The sequence below is a fragment of the Notothenia rossii genome (assembly GCF_949606895.1).
Source record: "Notothenia rossii genome assembly, chromosome: 1".
Classification (NCBI taxonomy): Eukaryota; Metazoa; Chordata; class Actinopteri; order Perciformes; family Nototheniidae; genus Notothenia; species Notothenia rossii.
The window spans coordinates 7,281,412-7,299,809 of NC_136912.1; the positions used below are offsets into that span (position 1 = coordinate 7,281,412).

Sequence of the window (18,398 nt, forward strand, 5' to 3'; positions counted from 1 at the left end):
CTGCTGCTAAAGAACAAATAACAGCCCGGAAAATGCTGGAGCTCGTTTTCAGCAGCGTGAGATTCCTGGGGCGCCAGGGACTCCCTCTGAGAGGAGCTGCAAATCGGGATGGGGTGTTGTGGCAGCTAGTGGTCGAGAGGGTACGCGCTGATCCTGACCTGCAAAACTGGATGAAGAGGAGGGACAATTGGATGTCGGGCAGCATCCAGAATGAAGTTCTGGAGCTATTTGCCCATGACATCCAGAGGAAAATCGGAGCCAAAGCATCCGAAAGTCCTTTTTTCGGCTTAACTGCTGATGGGACCACCGACGTCAGTGGAAAAGAACAGTTCTCATGCAGTATACAATTTGCAGATGACAATCTTGAAGTCCAGAATTTCTTTCTGGGCTTTTACAACGCTCCAGACACAACCGCCGAGATGCTTTTTCTGTGCATTAAAGATGTCCTTGTTCGGCTAAATCTGCCGCTGGAGAAGCTGAAAGGCTACTGTTTTGATGGAGCCAGCAACATGTCAGGGAGGTTCAAGGGAGTGCAGGCAAGATTAAAGGAAACATGTCCTGACTCCTTGTTTGTCCACTGCGCAAACCACTCTCTGGATTTAGTGTTGCAAGAAGTGGCAAAAGAAGTGCGCCTTGTTGCCGATACACTGAACTTTGTTCGGGAAGTCACAGTTGTGATTAATGATTCAGCAAAGAGAAAAACGTTATACCAGTCTCTTTTTGGATGTGGAGAAGTGATCAACCTGCTTGCCCTGTGCCCAACTCGGTGGTGCGTCAGAGTTGTGGCACTGTCACGGTTGCTGGCATGCTATGGAGAGATGCTGCAGACATTTAGGACCTTGGAGAGTGACAGGATTGTCAAGGGAGAGACGCGTGCCAAAGTGGCAGGATTGCTCAAAAAGGGCACTACTACGTGCACAGTCTTTGGTTTGTTTGCCTGCGTTACCATGTTTACGCCATGTGAATCCGTGGCTCGGTCACTGCAAGGCACCAAAGTCACAGCCCTTGGATCAATGGAAGCTGCCAAACTTCTTTGCCAGCGACTGAACACACTCAGACAAGATGACACCTTCGCTGACCTTGTGGCCAAGACCAAACAATACACAGAGCGCTACAACTTGAAGCCTCCTCATCCAGTGCGCACCAGCAAGACCCCAGCGCGTTTTCGCCATACAGCGGAGGAGGAGGAACGGGAGTTGGAGAACGAGGGTAAATAAATAGGCCTAAATAAATAAATAAATAATGCCAACAGTATTTTAAAATTAATCATAAAGCTCATCGGTCTGTAATGTTGAAAGAATGCAACAAATACGCACACAGAGCGTGCTCTCCAGCATTTGTGGACAGATTTGATCTATCCATAGAAAACGATATCATAGTTCATAATAATGTACTACATCCATGTACGCTTATTTGCGAAATTAGCCTGCAATTAATAATTCATTACAACGGTATCAACTGACTAAATAACGTATAGGCCTACTTTCATAACAAACCATATTCATAATTTGAATTTAAATTGAAAATTTAAGGTTGACCCACCCAGCTTAAATAGGCAGCCCATATGGAAACTATTTGTTGGTTGTTGTTTAACTGTTATATTTAACTATTAAAGAATATCCAAGCCTGTGGAAGAGGGAATTGTTTGAGGCCCTGGACTTGGTGCGCACAGAGGTGGAGCGGCGCTTTGACCAGGAAGGACTCCGCGTAGCTGCAGGGCGAGAGCAGGCAGTTCTACAGGCGGCCCAAGGGAAACGAGTGGATGTGGGTTCCCTGGAACTGACTTCCTTTTCAAGAGAGCAGCTAAGCCTTGAGCTGGACATCCTGAGCGACGTGTGTAGGGGGCGAGAAGTGAAAACCATTCAGGATGTATTGGCCATTCTGCACACCTTGCAGCCCCAATCCCGCTCCATGCTGTCGGAAGCGGAGAGGCTCATAAAGCTCTGTCTGGCTCTGCCCATTTCTGTCGCGGCATCCGAGCGCTCGTTCTCGGCGTTGCGCAGGTTGAAAAACGTGGCTGCGCAATACTATTAAGCAGGAGAGACTCACTCATTTGGCCATTATGAATGCGCATAGCGACCTTCTCGATGAATGCGATGTCTCGACCCTGCTTAAAGAATTTATCAGCAGAACAACGGAGAGAAGGTCTACTTTTGGAACAGTTTAAAAGCCCTTACGAGCGCAAAGTAAACCGTTATTTTTCTGAATGTTCCATTAGGCCTATGTTCGTAAAGGCTGTATTATTCTGTTGATTTTCTGAATGCTGTAGGCCTATGTTATCGCCTATTAGGCTACAGTATGTTCCTTAATAAAGGCTTGATTAATTCATTAATTCATTTTGTTTCATACATTTTCGTAACAATTAAGATGCTGCGTGTGTTTATGTAGCCTATATCTGTTATGTATAGGCCTAGGCTATTAGGCCTACGTGTCGAGTTCGTTAATCATTGATAGTGTGAGTTTCCCCCCCGACCCTCCCAGCAAAAATCCCGCACCCCCCCCCAGAAAATAGTTCCGACGTCCCTGGGCACACCTGTGCAATAATCATGCTGTCTAATCAGCATCTTGATATGCCACACCTGTGAAGTGGGATGGATTATCTCGGCAAAGGAGAAGTGCTCACTATCACAGATTCTTTCAAAATGACAAACATTTATTCAACAAAAAATGAAGAAGCGCCAACTATTAAAAACACATTTCGGTTCATTTTCTTTGTATCTTGATACGATTTGTAAAACAGCCCCACCTACTGATTATATGTCTTTAATCTAGTTGGAGCGTTTCCCATGCGTAACATTTTAAATTGTACATTATTCAAACCTTCTGCCTGAGATCTGTCAGATTAGTATTCATGATAAAGATTTCCCAATGAACCTATGAACTTCAGGCCCTGCCCCACACTCACTGTACAGTATGTATGTCTGTTTGATTTTGGGCAGATTACAATTACAGATTTGAAACACAAAGATACCTTAGTACTGACACAATCAGCATTTAACATGATTCAAATCCAGCACCTTCACCACAGATAGAAAAGTAATCCTAACGTTTTTAAATCCAATCTGTTTCTAAAATACAAGATATCCATCCATTACTGCTTCACTCACCTAAAGGACTTCCAGTAATGACACACACAAAAATGGAGAAAATTAGGAGGGGACCGGTCCGGATCAAACCAACCGTGTCCATATCTGCTTGCTTGTCTTTAGCCAAAACATGAAGAAAGGACACTGAAATAATCACCTGAATCTCTGGTGTTGAGAGTCCATTTCCGCAGTTCCCCTCCCCTTTCCAGCAATCTTGTTTTATGGCTGGTTGTAAAGTTACAGTATCACTGATGGTGGACTGTGCCATGGAAAAGTCTGATTTTCTTTTCCCCTGAAAATGTGAAGGAGACTTGGGTTTGAACTTCACAGGAGAAGAAGGGCTATATTAAGCTCTAAATAAAGGCAGGCTGCTGTGTTCAGAAGGTGCTTATGCCACAGTAACAACATTTACGGTTTCATAAACGCACAACGCGGAACACACAACGACCCGTTCACTCGCTGAAAGTCTAATGACGTTACAGTGTGAGGGGTGCGTCCGGTAACTGTCTCTGGACTGCCTGTGGGGTGTCCCAAAGCAGGGAAGTTTGCACAGCCGCCGCCAAATTCACTAGATGAATTTGTAATAGCACAAATGTGCCTGCTAGAATGTGGGGTAGGCTTTTCAGTCCTCTGGCATTTCAGGAAGTGTGATGAGTTTCGCCACAGGTCGAATATATGTGGTGCCTTTAATATTCACCTCTGCAGAGCGTATCCTACCATCATCGCTCGGGTTCACTTTGGTTACCCGTCCAACTGGCCAGAGAGCCCTTGGCAGTTGCGGGTCAACGATCATGACGACCTGGTCTGTGGTTAGGTCTGGCGTAGGGGTGTGCCACTTTTGACGGAGCTGAAGGTTAGGGAGATAGTTACGTGTAAACTGGGCCCAGAAGTGGTCAGCCAAGACCTGGCTGTGTTTCCAGCGACGACGCCCAAGCAGATTGCAGTCGCCATACACTGCTTGTGGCAATGATGCATCTCGCCGCCCCATGAGCAAGAGATTGGGTGTAATGGGGTCTGGATCAGCAATGTCGCGCCTCGCATAGCCGAGAGGCTTGGAATTGAGTATTCCCTCCACTTCCACTAGCACAGTCATCAGGACCTCTTCAGGCAACGTTTGGTCTTTCAGGACCACTTGTGGTGAAGCTTTGGCAGATTTGATCTCCCGTTCCCATGTGCCGACGAAGTGTGGAGCGAGTGGTGGATTAAATCTGAAGGTGATACTCTGTTCAGCTAGCTGTTCCTTCAGACTTGGCTCGAGTTCCGCAAAGGCTTCTTGCAGCTCGCGGTCACCTCCCCGGAAGTTGGTTACTTGGTCGCAGAGGATCTCGTAGTTCTCCAGCCTGCGTTTGGATCCCAAGAGGCACATACGGCGGCTGGTGACCATCCCCCCCTCAGTTCTCCAGATGCTCCTTAGGGACCTGGGAAACGTAATGCGCAGTGTGCAGTGACTTTCGCTGGCACCTGCAGGGTGGAGCTATGGGCTTATTCAGACCAATTAGACTCTACCCAGCCAAGTAAGCTGCAGCCCGACTTCTCCACGGTCACAACCGGATGATAGGAAGTTGGGGTGCGGTGGCTGTTAACCAAAGGCCGGTCAGGGGCAGTGTGGTGGGTCGATGTTGCAGGGCGACAGGGCGTTCATCAGCCTGTGTGAGATAGAACGGGGGGTTACGTATTGTAACCCTAGTTCTATAAGCACAGGCGGAGCCCTCTACCTAGGGGCCCGACTTTCCTATGCCGCTCGCTGAAGAAGGTTTAGGATGACAGTCAGGAGGTGTAGCCTTATATGCGCGCACATTCAGGAAGGCTCGCCCTGATTGGCAGGCTACGTTTATCCAACTTCAGTGTGTGAACGCTTGCATATCATTGATGAGAGTAGTACCCATAGAGTCCAGTAGAGGGCTCCGTCTGTGCTTATAGAACTAGGGTTACAATACGCAAAGCCCTGTTTCTGCTGGAGATCTGGTGATGTACCAACATTGAGTTTTAGGTTTTTTATACAAACATCAATTAGATAATTGTATTATGTTTGCGAAGGAAGATATTCCTAGGAATATAACTTTGCAAATTGTCTCTGCAAACTGTAAAATATTGGAATTGTCAGTTCAAATATGAACTGAACTAACTATTTTAACTGTTAAAGCTCCACTGCTCTTCTCTTGTTTTACCTCACAACTCAGGTGTAGAAGAGAGTAGCCTCACATGCACTTACTTCTGCATCTCCATTCTCAATCTGCAAGTCAGAGTGAACACGTTCATTTGGCTTCTCCATTTCTTCAGAAATCTCAATTTCTTCCGAAATCACCCTCCTCAATCTGCAAGTCACAATGAACACTTTGTTTACACAGAAAACAGACAGCTTTTTTTTTTAAAGGTTTAGAAGAAACAGAAGGAACCCTTAATCGTCCCACAGGGGACATTTACATTCTACATTTGACCCCTTCAACCGGTTCCCAAGCAAAGTCCCTAGGGACTTCACCACTAACCCACTGAGAGAAAAGATAAGGAACTTTATAGTCTAAGAAAATACTCAAAATAAATAGTTAAACATTTGTTTGTTAGTTTTATTACAAATAGGACAAACTTTTCAGAATGCATTTGCTTTTAATCAAAATTCATTAACCTTGCTGTTATAATAATGTTTTTAACCCTTAAATGGGTATACAATTATTGATTGCTATTTTCTACAATCAACCCATAATCGTCTGTTATTACAGATTAGATTAGAGTTATTGTCCTTTGTGGCACTGTACACAGTATACATACAATATATAACAAATAAACAATAACACAGACAACAACAGATGATGACACACATGGCAGTTACATTTAGCGAGGTCTGTTATTTAAGGCAGAAATGGCTGCTGGAACCAAGGCTTTTCCAAAGTGAGCCCTTTTATGTCTTAGTGTACCTGCGTCCGGATGGCAGTGGGGCGAGGAACTGATTGAGTGGATTTGTGATGTCTAGTTCTATTGTGAGAACGCGTGAGATGGCCCTCTTGTTAAGTATTGTGAGGTTGGGAGTAGGGAGTCCAATTATCCTGGCAGCAGTGTTGGTGATGTGTGTGAGTTTGGTCCGGTTGGTGACAGTGAGCATATTGAAATTAAACCCATATTACACATTAATACACCTCTGTTCACCCCTATTTCCCAGTTATTACACCCATCTTACATCAATATTACCCCCATATTAATAAAAACACTGTCAAATGACTGTCCTCCCCAGAAAACAAACTATTCAAGGATAATCAAAATCATGAGGATTCTCTAGCATCATCATGGTCCCTAAAAATGACATATCTCAGTGTCTGCTGCAGACAAGTCGTAACCACACTGATAAAAAGTTGTAAACACATCCATCGGGTGTAGACAACCAGGGGGCAAAGTGCTCAAACACAAAACCAGGGGGAAAGCACACATAGGTGACCAGTTCAGTTTTATATAATATATATACATAATTATATAATTAGGTGACTAAAGGTATAAACACATTCTTGGCACTGCTAGACTAGAAGAAGCAAGCCACATACTCATTATATTACTCATACATTACCTATTTATTATCATGTGGGGTTTGGACACAGGCCAAAATGTAATCCATTCCTTTTGACTGGGACATTGGGATAATCTCTTATCATACATTCATTTACATGTCACTTGTCAGAGGCTTTTATCCAAAGCGACTTACACACATTAAGTAGAATAATGTGAGAAATCCCCACAGGAAGAATTTGGGGTGAAGTGTCTTGGGACACAACGACGAGTGGGGATTGAACCAGTGCTCCCCTGATCGGTCTGAGCCACAGCCTCCCTTAGATCAGTGGTTCCCAACCTAGGGGGCGCGCTCCCCTTGGAGGGGGGTCGCCAACGATTGCAGGGGGGGTGCCAGGCCTCAGATGATTTGAGGCCAAATATCATATCTAGATCTTTTTTTTTTCCATATAATTGTAACGCAATACATAATTGTCACTAAAAGCCTTGCCTATACATTACAATACAATATAAAAAATAATTAATTAATTAATTTGAATACAAATTAAAGTTAGTAGCTATTATAGCCATAAAAAGACAGAAATGTATAATTTTTTTTTTTAATATAAATGTTTCTTCTGCGCGTTAAGTGTCCAAACCGGGCTTGTCTGGATAAGCACATTTTAAAAACATAGTCATTGTCCATGCCGGTTTCAGTTGGATTATTTGTCACAGTTGCTCCGATCAGATCGGTCTCCTCCATTTTGTAGATTATTTACGACTTTTGAATCCGCATAAACACATCGGCAAAATCCGGCGTACTTTGAGCATGTGTTTTAAACAGTTTAATCCCTTTGTGAATTGTTTCCACTTGCGCCGTCCTTTAATTTCTTCATACAGCGGGAATCCAAATGAATTCATCCTGAGTCCAATAACCATCAAAGTCACTCCAATAGTGCTCCTTGATTACGCTTTCATCCTCCTTTAACAAAATACTTCACATTCATCTAGTTTGTGACGGTAGTTGTAGCATTTTGAGACTTTGAAACTTTAATTATTAATTGTGTGTGTGTGGGGGGGGCGCAACTTCCAACAGGAGTCATTTGGGGGGGCTCTTGGGAAAAAAGGTTGGGAACCACTGCCTTAGATAACACACCTGTCTTATTAAATAATGAATTAATGATTAATTAAAGCTGTTCTTTAAGACTAGACTCAAAACGTTTCTGTTCATGTTTGTTAATATGTCATGTTATTGCTGTAGTGTCAATCACATTATGGAGCCTCCTGAACTTTAAGCTAAATGTTTTTTTCATGTATTTGTCTTTCTTTAGAAATGTGTGCTGCACTGTCTGCTGTTACTTGCCTCTCTTTAAGCCTGTTCCTACCCCCTGACTGTATTCACTGCAGCAAGTTAGCTACAGCATAAATTAACAATTACAAATGTGTTAAATGTATGAAATGTGTTTGCCAGATGAGGTTAATCATCAATGTTTTCCTCAAATAGACTCTGATGAAGCCACTGTGCGCTACCAGCTCAACACCCAACAGCTGATGGACACAGAGAGAAGAGAAGTAACTAAGATGTAGCAGCTAAAGGCACAGATAACAGAGCTAAAAGAGGGAACAGACAGATAGACAGAGGTAGGAAGTCAACAGCTGCAACTTAAAGACAAATGATGTTTATTTTACATAAGTGAAATAAACAGAATACAATCAGAATAACTGAGCATCAAAAAATACGATTATTTTATATATTTTAATACATTTAATGCGAAATATGAATAATTTATTATGAATGTAAAAGCGATACACATGGGTAGTCGCTTACCCGGTGTGTAATAACAGAAAAGACTTTAATGAAATCCCTGCTGCACTTAGCAGCTGTAGATTATATATTTGTATTCAGAATTTGAGACAGTCATGCTAGGTCTTGTTGTTCTAACTCTCCCTGTAATGATCAGCTTAATAATGAGACTGTTTGTTAAACACACTGCGCTGTGGACCTGGAAACACTTGAAGACAATTGTCTATCAAATCAAGAATCGATTTATGAATCTTTCACTGAAAGTTGCGATATGGGGTCTGTTGCTACGACGAATAGAGAGCAACACATATATATATTAATAAAGTAAGGTGGTAATATCATCATATCATTTTAATTAAAAAAACAGAAAGCAATGGCTTTTAGAAAAGTGAACTTACTCTCATCGGAAGCACACTGCAAGAGCATAAGAGGAAAGAGAAGAGAAGAATTAAAAAGCTGCAGTTCTGGTTGATGGTACTGATTATATAATTATAAACAAATATGCTTTGCACATAGCAGAGGACATTCAACAGATCAAAAGGGAACTGAGAACGTTTGAATGAGAGCCGCTTGTCTGAGCAACACGTCTGAAAGAGATCTGGTGCTGCTACTGCAACAGGGTCTCGCTCGCTGTGGTCAGCACGTTGTTGATGATGGTTAGGAACAAAGTCATTTTGTGAAGTTAGTGTTAGTTAGTGGACTTTTACTTGAAGTCTCCCTGAAAGGAACTCTCTTTCTCTTGTTCCTAAATTGAATCTCTCAATAAAGTTAAGATTATTTGAACACAAAGAGGTGGAGCTGAAATTTCAAGGTGTGGCCATGCTCGCCCTCTCCTCCTATAAAGGATGTTAGTTCAGACCATCTCCACCACAGCAGCTTACTCCTCACACTCCTCACACTCAGAGCAAAGAAGAAGACGAAGAAGAAGAAGAAGACGAAGAAGAAGAAGAAGAAGAAGAAGAAGAAGAAGAAGAAGAAGAAGAAGAAGAAGAAGACGACGAAGAAGAAGAAGAAGAAGCAGCAGAAGCTTTGGAGCGTCCATCAGACATCTCTCTCCGACAGGTAAAAGAAACAAGGGAGAAAACACTTGTACTTTACTTGAGTATTCTTAGCTTATGCTACTTTATACTGCTAGTCCTCTACATTTAGAAGCCAATATTGTACTTTTTACTACATTTATTTGACAGTTCTTTGTTGGTTACTTACAAACTTATTTTGAAAGAGAGGATATTGTAGGAAAACAAATTAAATTCAATGTCACAGTTATTTATTGAGCTGATTAACAATGTGAGTCAGGCAGAAAAATTATGTTTTCTCTAAATTAATGGTATTAAAAACACAATAAATCTCAATTTAGGGCGACAGGGTTGCATGACCCTAAATATCGTCAGACATATTACACAGTGATCGTGCCAATTCAAAACGATTCTAGATGATATTTCTCGTCAGTTTAACAAAAGGAATAAAACATAAAAGACTATTATTACTGTAATTTCCACATAAAGCCATTATTCTGTTTGCGTCTTTTCTGTTGCAGGTATTGTTCAGACTGACAGACAAAAATGAAGGTGAGGAATGTGTGGCTCTGATAGTTATTAGCTATTATTGTTTAATCTCTAGATAAATAATGTTTAATGTTAGCTGTTTCTGTGGATTTATGATTGTTAATAATTAAGGTTCAGATAGAAGTGAAGTGCATTGTTACAGCAAGCAGCAGACAGGCTCGGTGTTATAACTAACCCAACTGACTGCGCCAAAGATCTTTATCTGCTGCAGGTAAACAACGAGAAGACAAAAAGAGGGCATAATCAATAATTACATTTAGTGAAAGTCCTACTTGCATAAAACCACTGTTTAAAAAGCACTTCAGTTTATTTATCTTAACATCCCCGATCGCAGCATTGTTATTCCATAACAGTGGCTAGAGAGTGTCATTTTTATTCAATGGAAGATTTTGTATATTTAAAAAAAAGTATCAAGGATAATAATTAAGAGACAGGTCTGTTTCTTTTTCACTTGTCCTCTCTCATGTTTGAAACTCTGTCAATGACTTGATTTGTGTGCAGATGGCTGGCCTGTGTTGGATGTCTGTGCTGCTGGCAGTCAGTCTGTCTATTGGAGACTGTGAGTCGTCGATGGATATACATTACGTTGCAAGAATTGCTAAACTCATCCAGGTCACGTGAGTCAATTTGATTCTAATACAATAGTATTGATGTACTTTATTGATGGAGGTATTGGATATAGTTCACAAAAGTCTTTAAAATGAACACTGAACATTATTTAAAAATAGCATTACATGTATTAATGGGATATTGAATATCTGGCCACGTTTTTGCTGCACGTTAAAGAAGCAGTAAAAGTATGACCCTGATGTAAGAGTAGTTTCTAAATGTAGATGGAGAAAAGTGTCTCCTCAACTAACAGGATTCAGTCTGATTATATTCACACAGTCACTGTCTCCAGAGGAATAATCCAAATCATGATGATTTTGACCTTTAGTCTAGCATCACCTTTATGATGACATTTGTGATTTTACAAGTGAAAAGTCTCGACAACTTCCTGTTACACGAAGGACTTTTTCAACAGCCTCAGTATTAGTTTATGTTAGGTGCTCATTAGTAAACCGTATAATGCTACTAACATGAAGCATACCATTAACAGCAATGTTTAGCTCGACACAAGGCTGCCAGACTTGCTCTCCACTGTTCGAAGCGCACTCATATTGGAGTTATACATAGAAATCTATAATGGCTTCCGGTTGAGAAACGTCTGCAATCTCGTGTTATCACTTTTCTCAGAAATGTCCGATTTGGCAAAAAGACACTGTATTTTTATGATCAAATAGTTTACACAAGAGACGACGAGCATGACCATAAGACTAGACATGTCACACTCCTAAGTTCATGTCACGGTTGTAGTTTTGTAGGTTTGGGTGTTTTTGCTGTTTTCCATGTCATGTTTTCCTCTGGGTTATTGTCTGGTCCTTCTCTCTGTGTTTTTCCTCTTGTCGTTAGATTCCCTGGTGTGTCTAGTTATCTGATTGTGTTCACCTGTGGCCCTTTTGTTTCTCCTCCCCTGCCCGGCTGTTTCTCGTCTTGTGACTCCCTGTATTTAGTCTTGTCTCCTCCTGTGTTCTGTGTTGGTGCTTCTTTTGTTCGTCACTTAGTTCACCGGAGAGTGTTGTTTGTTCCAAGTTTACTCTAGACCTTGAAATAAAGGTATTATCAAATGTTATCTGCGTTTGGGTCCTACCTGCTTCACTCTGCGTATCAAGACAAGCTACATCAGGCCATCTACTGGCACCTAAACCCAGGACAAATCTTCTGTGACTTACAGGGCTATAATGGAACTCAGTGCCAAACTAATTTGCTGAAATAGAGTACAGAGCCTGTTTCAAGAAGAGATTGAAGGGCCATCTACTAATGAGCATGTACCCCTTGTGAACTGTGAACCCTCATTTCATGCTTTGTACTGGTGGGCGTCTTGTGCACTCATCCTTGGCTGAGTTTGATGTTGAAAGGGGATGAGATTGTTGTTGGAGATTGTTGATGTCAGGACTTATGTCTTGAATGTTGTTGTTGCGTATTGTTTGTTTTAAGTGTCGGACCCTAGGAAGAGTAGCTTTTAGGGATCCTGAATATACATAAACATTAAGCCCATTAATGGTAGCATTTCTCTGAAATGATTGCCGTGTGTAAGAACAATCTCAAAGATTCAGCATGGCTGTAGACTCTCAGTGTTGTTTTGGTTAAGTCCTGACATTTCAATAAAGTCTCCACTATCTTTAGTTGTACATCTGTTCAGCTGGTTAAGATCTTAAGTGAAAATCACTAAATCAAATGTGCATCAGTAACGTTGTCTGATCTGAAAGTAATGTCAGTACTTATTGATTAGCTAAAAATCAAATGGAATATCAGGAAGATGTTTTTTATTAAGGTGTTTTGTGTAAGACAGCAGAACAATGTGACCTTAGAAAAGAAGGAGGGATCAAAATGTGTCCTCTACTCAGAAAATGTATGTTTATAAAAACCTTCATTAAGCATATTCAAGCCGTAGCCTATACACCAACAAAGAAACACATGAGCACATACATTTGAAGAAACTCATTCAAATGTTGCAGCATGTATACTTACCATTGTGAATGAATACTTGTACTCTGACAAAAGGTAATACTGTGTGTCTGTTTTATTTGACAGCTACCGATACAATGGGCAGCAGTTCAGCGTGGCAGTAAACATCCCTCAGGTCCCAAAGACAACTAAGGAGTTGGAAGAGGTTATTTTACCTGTCGATTGGGACAAGTTGAACAATGATCTTAAAGACGGCGAGGTATACACAGACACAAATGTTGTTGTGGCAGTTCCTCTGAAAAAGACAACCAAATCGGGAAACACCTACACTGAGCATGCAGAGAAACTGGTACTAGACAATTTAGGAGACTTAGGTAACACACGTGAGGATTCACACATTCTGGTCCTCTACTCCTGGCTTTCTCCATGTAGCAAGTGTACAGAGGAAGGAGGTCACTTCAATATCTTAAATAACATCGCAAATCTAAAAACAAGAGGGAAAAGCTTTGCCCTTGTGTTTCATAAAGTATATGCTTGGTTCAAGGACAACAACGGCCAAACGATGGACATTCCTGACGCTGACATTAAAAAGACATTTCGTAATCTTAGAAAAGTAATAAAGGACGACAACATTTTCCGTTGTTACAACCCAAAGAATACAGGATTCCGATGTGTCAAGTGCTTCGTAGATGCTTCACCAGATGCTAATCCTGTGGATGAGTGTGTTATAAGTTAGGAATGAATGTGCGTAGGCCAAAAGAAGAGCTGACCTAGGCATTGACACAACTGGATCCTACTAAAATGTTACATTGAGAAGTTAATTAATGCTCAACAATGCACTTGCTGCTTTAAATGGCTAGATAGTACACCGGCACGCTAAGGACCCAAACACACTTATCTTAGGTCACAAACTAATCAGCAGAGCTTTCATCCTTCTATCCATTTCTTGCAACATAACTCTGAGGTTTATTTACTTGTGCCATAGTGGGTGCTTGGATGTGTGCTTGTGTGTGGGTGTGTGGGTGTGTGTCTCTCTCCCCCTCCCCCTGATTGTCTCCCTCCTGGTGCGGCCTCTCCCTCAGGTGCTCTCAATCCCCAATCATGGCCTCCATAAAAGGACCTGAGGAAGGCTGCAGTCTCCCTCTCCTCTGGGCTGCATGTGTGACCAGTGCAGCATGTGTGGTGTAGTGTAGTGACTCTGTGTGAGACCTTAGAGTGAGACTGACCGTTGAGCGGCCCGACCAAGCAAGGAGGCAGAGGCAGAACGTCCAAAAATATAACCCGACGTGGGCATTTATTAAAATAATGTGCACAGAGTTCACAGCCTCAATCCTGCTGTTCTCCGTGAACACATCCTGCAGCCACAAAGATCTCACACACACCAGCCCAACAAGAAACAGCACTTAAATACACAGACACTAACAAGACACAGGTGAGGGGGAGCAATTAGACACAGGTGAGGGGGGGAGGAGACAACCCAGGGCCCCAGGTGCACACAATCATCGGCCAGACATTCAACATATTATTTGCACCCTGATTACACTCAACCGCTGTCATCCTCATCCCAGCATCCAGACGACATTTCAATAAATACGGTTTAATCAGTTAAAAAAATTCTAATTCGTATAAATTATGTGCAAATACCAATACAATGTTAACTGTCCTGTGCAATCATGCTAAAAAAGTGCAATATCACCCGGCCCAAAGCCGTCAGTCCATAGTGACGAAGTTGCCTTCCTCACAGTGTGTTTAGTTCATTAGGAGGAGATGTGCTCCAGTTTTCTTTCGTCACTTTCTTTAATAAGAAAATTGTTCTTTGTTTACCATTAGTTTACGTTGCAAATTGGCTGGTGAGCCCTCCTTTTCTTTTACTAATTAAAACATTTTGTTCTATCCAAATAACAAAACAAAAAAAAGCCAACATAATAACAGTGCACTGAGATTTAGAGTTTTAATAGACACACAATAAATGAATGACTGTATCAAATGTAAATGTTGTGCTTATTTAACGGCCTAACAATTTAACAAATTATGGAGGGACGTTTGATAGTTGGTGCATGTTGAAAAAGTGTTCAAAACATATACTACCCTATTTCAAAAAGCCAAAGAAATGTTTTTAAATGATATTGTTTATTGTATATCAACCTCAGTCATAGAAGTGATTGTACTCAATACTTATGTTAAACTTTACCAAATGATTTCTGCTTTTTCAGATTAAAGCTTTGCTAAGCATGCTCACTGTCTGTGTGTCAATCATCTGGAAACTCATAACAAAACTGTTATTTGATAAACTGAGCTATGTAAGTTGAACGTGAACTAATAATACTACTGTATAGCTTATGCTCACATCTGATGGGAGGTATGCTATAAGAGCGCTGAAAAAGAAGAAACAGATTTAGGGATGAACTCCAAGAGAAGGATCCTCTCAAGTATTACAGTACCTCCTGCATGTTGCCGTGCCTTCAGTCTCGATGTTCAAAGTGTTTCAGAAACCACATGGCTTATGCCATAACCCTGTACACACAGTGTTAAGACTGACTGTACACTTTCCTGTTGTCTTGTTCAAGAGCCTCTAACATATTTGACCTGGGATTAACTCTGTATTTAATTTTAGAATTGACTGGTATACTGGCCTCGCCGAAATCTCCTTCTCGGTTAACCAGCGAGATAAACACTCTCACATAAAACTCAGGACCACGAGGTGTTGTTTTGAAGCTTTACTCATACCTCATTCACACAAACGCAACTCCGGTTCAAGCTCCGTGCTAGAGCTTTTCAGGTTCAGAACCGGTTCTTTGGTTTAGCTCCGGCTCTTTTCACACTGCCCAGAGTCCGACTGGTGCTGCGTCGTTGCGTCATCGTTTGCGTCATGACGTAACCGTTTGCGTGCCTGCTTCATAAAGCCAAAGCGCGCGGAACCCCCTCACAGCTGACATCTACAACAACAATGGCCGATTGTGCTCCAGCTTCCTCTGTAACTCTTCAGAAGACCAGATTCCCAGTAGGTAGCTGGTCTCTTCAGTGGACCACTGCTGCTTGTTAAGTTTCTCCATCGTTGTGTACAAACTGGATAAAACGCGGGCTTTTTGTTGTTGTTCAAGAGTTGATCCCGCCCCTGCCCCCGCCCCCGCCTCGACGTAAGCGTGACGTATGTGGTGCTTTTGCTCTGGCCGGACAATGTTTTGGTGCTTGAAATGAACCGGATTCCGGAGCTAAGAGGCTGCTCCACTGCGGTGTGAACAGGAAAACCAGGTGCTTTTCAAGCTCCAGCTCCGAACCGGCCCTGAAACACCGTTGGTGTGAATGAGGTATAAGCAAGCAGTGTGAAACTGAAAGAATACAGAAACAAGAGCAATTGTAAATATCAACTACACGATATAATAATTACATATACATAGATAGATATCCAAGACGGCATGAAATTAGGTCAGTGCTAAAGTACAGATACAATGTTTAGGCTATATTGCATATACAGCAACTACAAAATGTCAGCTGGGATCAATGATCATAATAATACACTCAAGGTAAATATATATAATGTAGAAACATAACAACTTACAGGAAATGGGCTAACTTCCTGTCACATGGGAACTAAAAATAACTGCTTCATGCAGTACGGCAAGTCACCAGAAGGAGTCACTATAACACACAAAATAATTGGCAGAGCCAGAACAGCCAAAGGAGTGCTTCAGTCTAACTTTATTAAATATTAACTTACTATAAACACACTGCAAGAGAATACTACAAAAAGCTGTTGTGGTAGTTGGTACTGTATTACATTTTAAACAATACACCCTTTCGTCTCAGTATGCCTACAGCAACTTAAAACCTGCAGAAATAAAGCAACTGCTTTCAGTATTTTTTTAGCTCAGTTTTACAAAAATAAAAACTTAGATATTGCCAGACTCCGACCAGATTACCCCAAAGACAAAGTTAAGAAATCCATTCATTCATCTATTTATTTACAGGTAACAGAATTGGAAATGAACTTAAAATCCACTTTAGAGCCTTTTGCAGGACAAAGTTTGCATCTCCACAGAGTGAATGGCGCCACCTAGTGGATCATCTAGGCCAAACAGAAATTAAATGAATAAAAAGCTATGACAATTTTAGAGATGTTCATAATTAAATGTGAAAATAAATCATATTTGGATGTGCATGACTGATGAGGGCATCCAATAATACACAATTAATAAACCAATTAGGTTATAATATTTTTAAGAGTATATATATATATATATATATACATACATAAGAGAGATTTTATCAGTGTGTTAGCATTAAAACATTATCCAATCAGTGTTATCTGTGGGAAAAGGTATAGATCCTATTTTAAACTCTTGAGTATAGAGTTGACATATAAATCAGGTATTACCTGTGTGTCTGATTAAATGATGAAGAAACTGCAACAATGTAATATAAACTTAAATAATAATTGTATACATTGAATTCCCTGATATCTATAAAAAATCTCACTTATCGATTCATTTTGCTCTATATTATTAGGAGACATTATTTTTGTTGTTAAGATGGCATTTAACAACCAAGACAGATAGTATGATTAGAAAAAGACAGAGAGGAAAGGATTGGATTCATTTAACCTCAGTGTGCTAGAGCTTCTATAGGTAATGCGTCCCGAGACCTGGACTCTCCCCCTGAAATATTCACTACACTTTAAGCAGTGGGTATTTTGGAGTTAGGAGTACAGAGTAGAAAATATTCTTCAATCTTTTCATCCTGTAAACAAATGATTCATTTAGAGCTTTTATTCATGTGTGAATTCGGAAGTGTTTTAATTTGTAACAGTATTCATCTACAGTTTAAAGGGAGAGTTTTAGTAACCACTCTATAAAATCAGACAAATATTTATTTATATAGGTCATGTTGAAGGGAAAGCTAGTTCTAAAAAAAATATAGTGTTTCAATTTGAGGTATTGGTTTCACCATTGTAGCATATATTACTACAGGAGAACTTTTTATGGGGAAATAACTGTTGTTTGTCGTCCAAGATGCAGAGTTTAAAATAAAATAAAAATAAAAAACAGCAAATTTAATTTGGAAAAAACAATATAATTGGGAGTAAACAAATGTGGGGCCTTGGATCACCCATTGTAAAGGTGCATATTATTGACAACCAGTATCTGAAAGGGAGAAGGGGTCACTCAACCCACCCTGCAGTTGTTTGAAAAAAAAAAATCGTACTCGCAGCTTCACAGGGAGCGCACGGCACCAGATTATGAGTTTAAAAGACAAGCGTCACCACCTCCTACCTAATGGACATCCATTTAATTAGTGATGACCGGAAATTTAGAGATGTAATTTATAAAAATATACCTGCCATAGTGAAAACTCCTACATTCAACTACAAACCATTGATGAAATTACTTCTGTTTTTAAATAATTGATAAAGGAAGGAGCAATTGTTACATGTCCAGACACCTATGGTTCCACATACTGTTAAAGAGGTCAACATTTTTCCTTAAGTGGACCAGAATTGAAGATAAATGAATATAATGAGTTGTGAAATACATAGCAGAGCTTCATGGATCCTAATAATGTTTTGACTCAAGAAGAAAATTATATGAACAAGTTTCTGAAATAGATCTATTAGACCAGGGGTCTCCAACACGTCGATCGCGAGCTACCGGTAGCTCGCAAGCTCTCAATAAGTAGCTCGCCAAGCAAATCCAACATATAAAAAATACACACAACAAAAAAAGAAATGTAATTAAAAGAATCTACCCTATGCATAAACGAAACCTCAATCATAGCGAGTTCTATCTACTTACTACAACTTTATATCTATCTAACACCCCTCCTCCCCCCACCCCCACCCCCACAATGAATATCGACCAATCACGTTCTTGCTTGATTTGCGGGACCAGCGTTGCAGTCGGGAAGAAAAGCAATGTGGAGCGGCAGCTCATCGCTTCATAAGGAGTTTAACCGTGATTTTCCTTCTGG

The 18,398-nt window shown here is 40.8% G+C and overlaps 2 protein-coding genes across 2 annotated transcripts in view; one reads left to right on the forward strand and one right to left on the reverse strand.

Annotated features, from left to right (window-relative positions):
* LOC307036334 (cadherin-23) overlaps positions 1–18,398 on the reverse strand; it is a 68,961-nt gene that overhangs the window by 34,994 nt on the left and 15,569 nt on the right. The window contains exons 2-3 of the mRNA XM_079676560.1: positions 5,299–5,401; positions 3,108–3,378 (exon numbers count right to left, since the gene is read on the reverse strand). Of these exons, the coding sequence (XP_079532686.1) occupies positions 3,108–3,378; positions 5,299–5,401 (374 nt within the window). The remainder of the gene's footprint in view (positions 1–3,107; positions 3,379–5,298; positions 5,402–18,398) is intronic.
* On the forward strand, positions 8,016–14,668 carry LOC307044846 (uncharacterized protein; the record flags this gene model as incomplete). The annotated part of the gene is made up of 4 exons (XM_079690267.1): positions 8,016–8,129; positions 9,235–9,423; positions 10,428–10,543; positions 12,561–14,668. 4 exons carry the CDS (start codon positions 8,016–8,018, stop codon positions 13,168–13,170), a joined length of 1,029 nt encoding a protein of 342 aa, XP_079546393.1. The 3' UTR covers positions 13,171–14,668.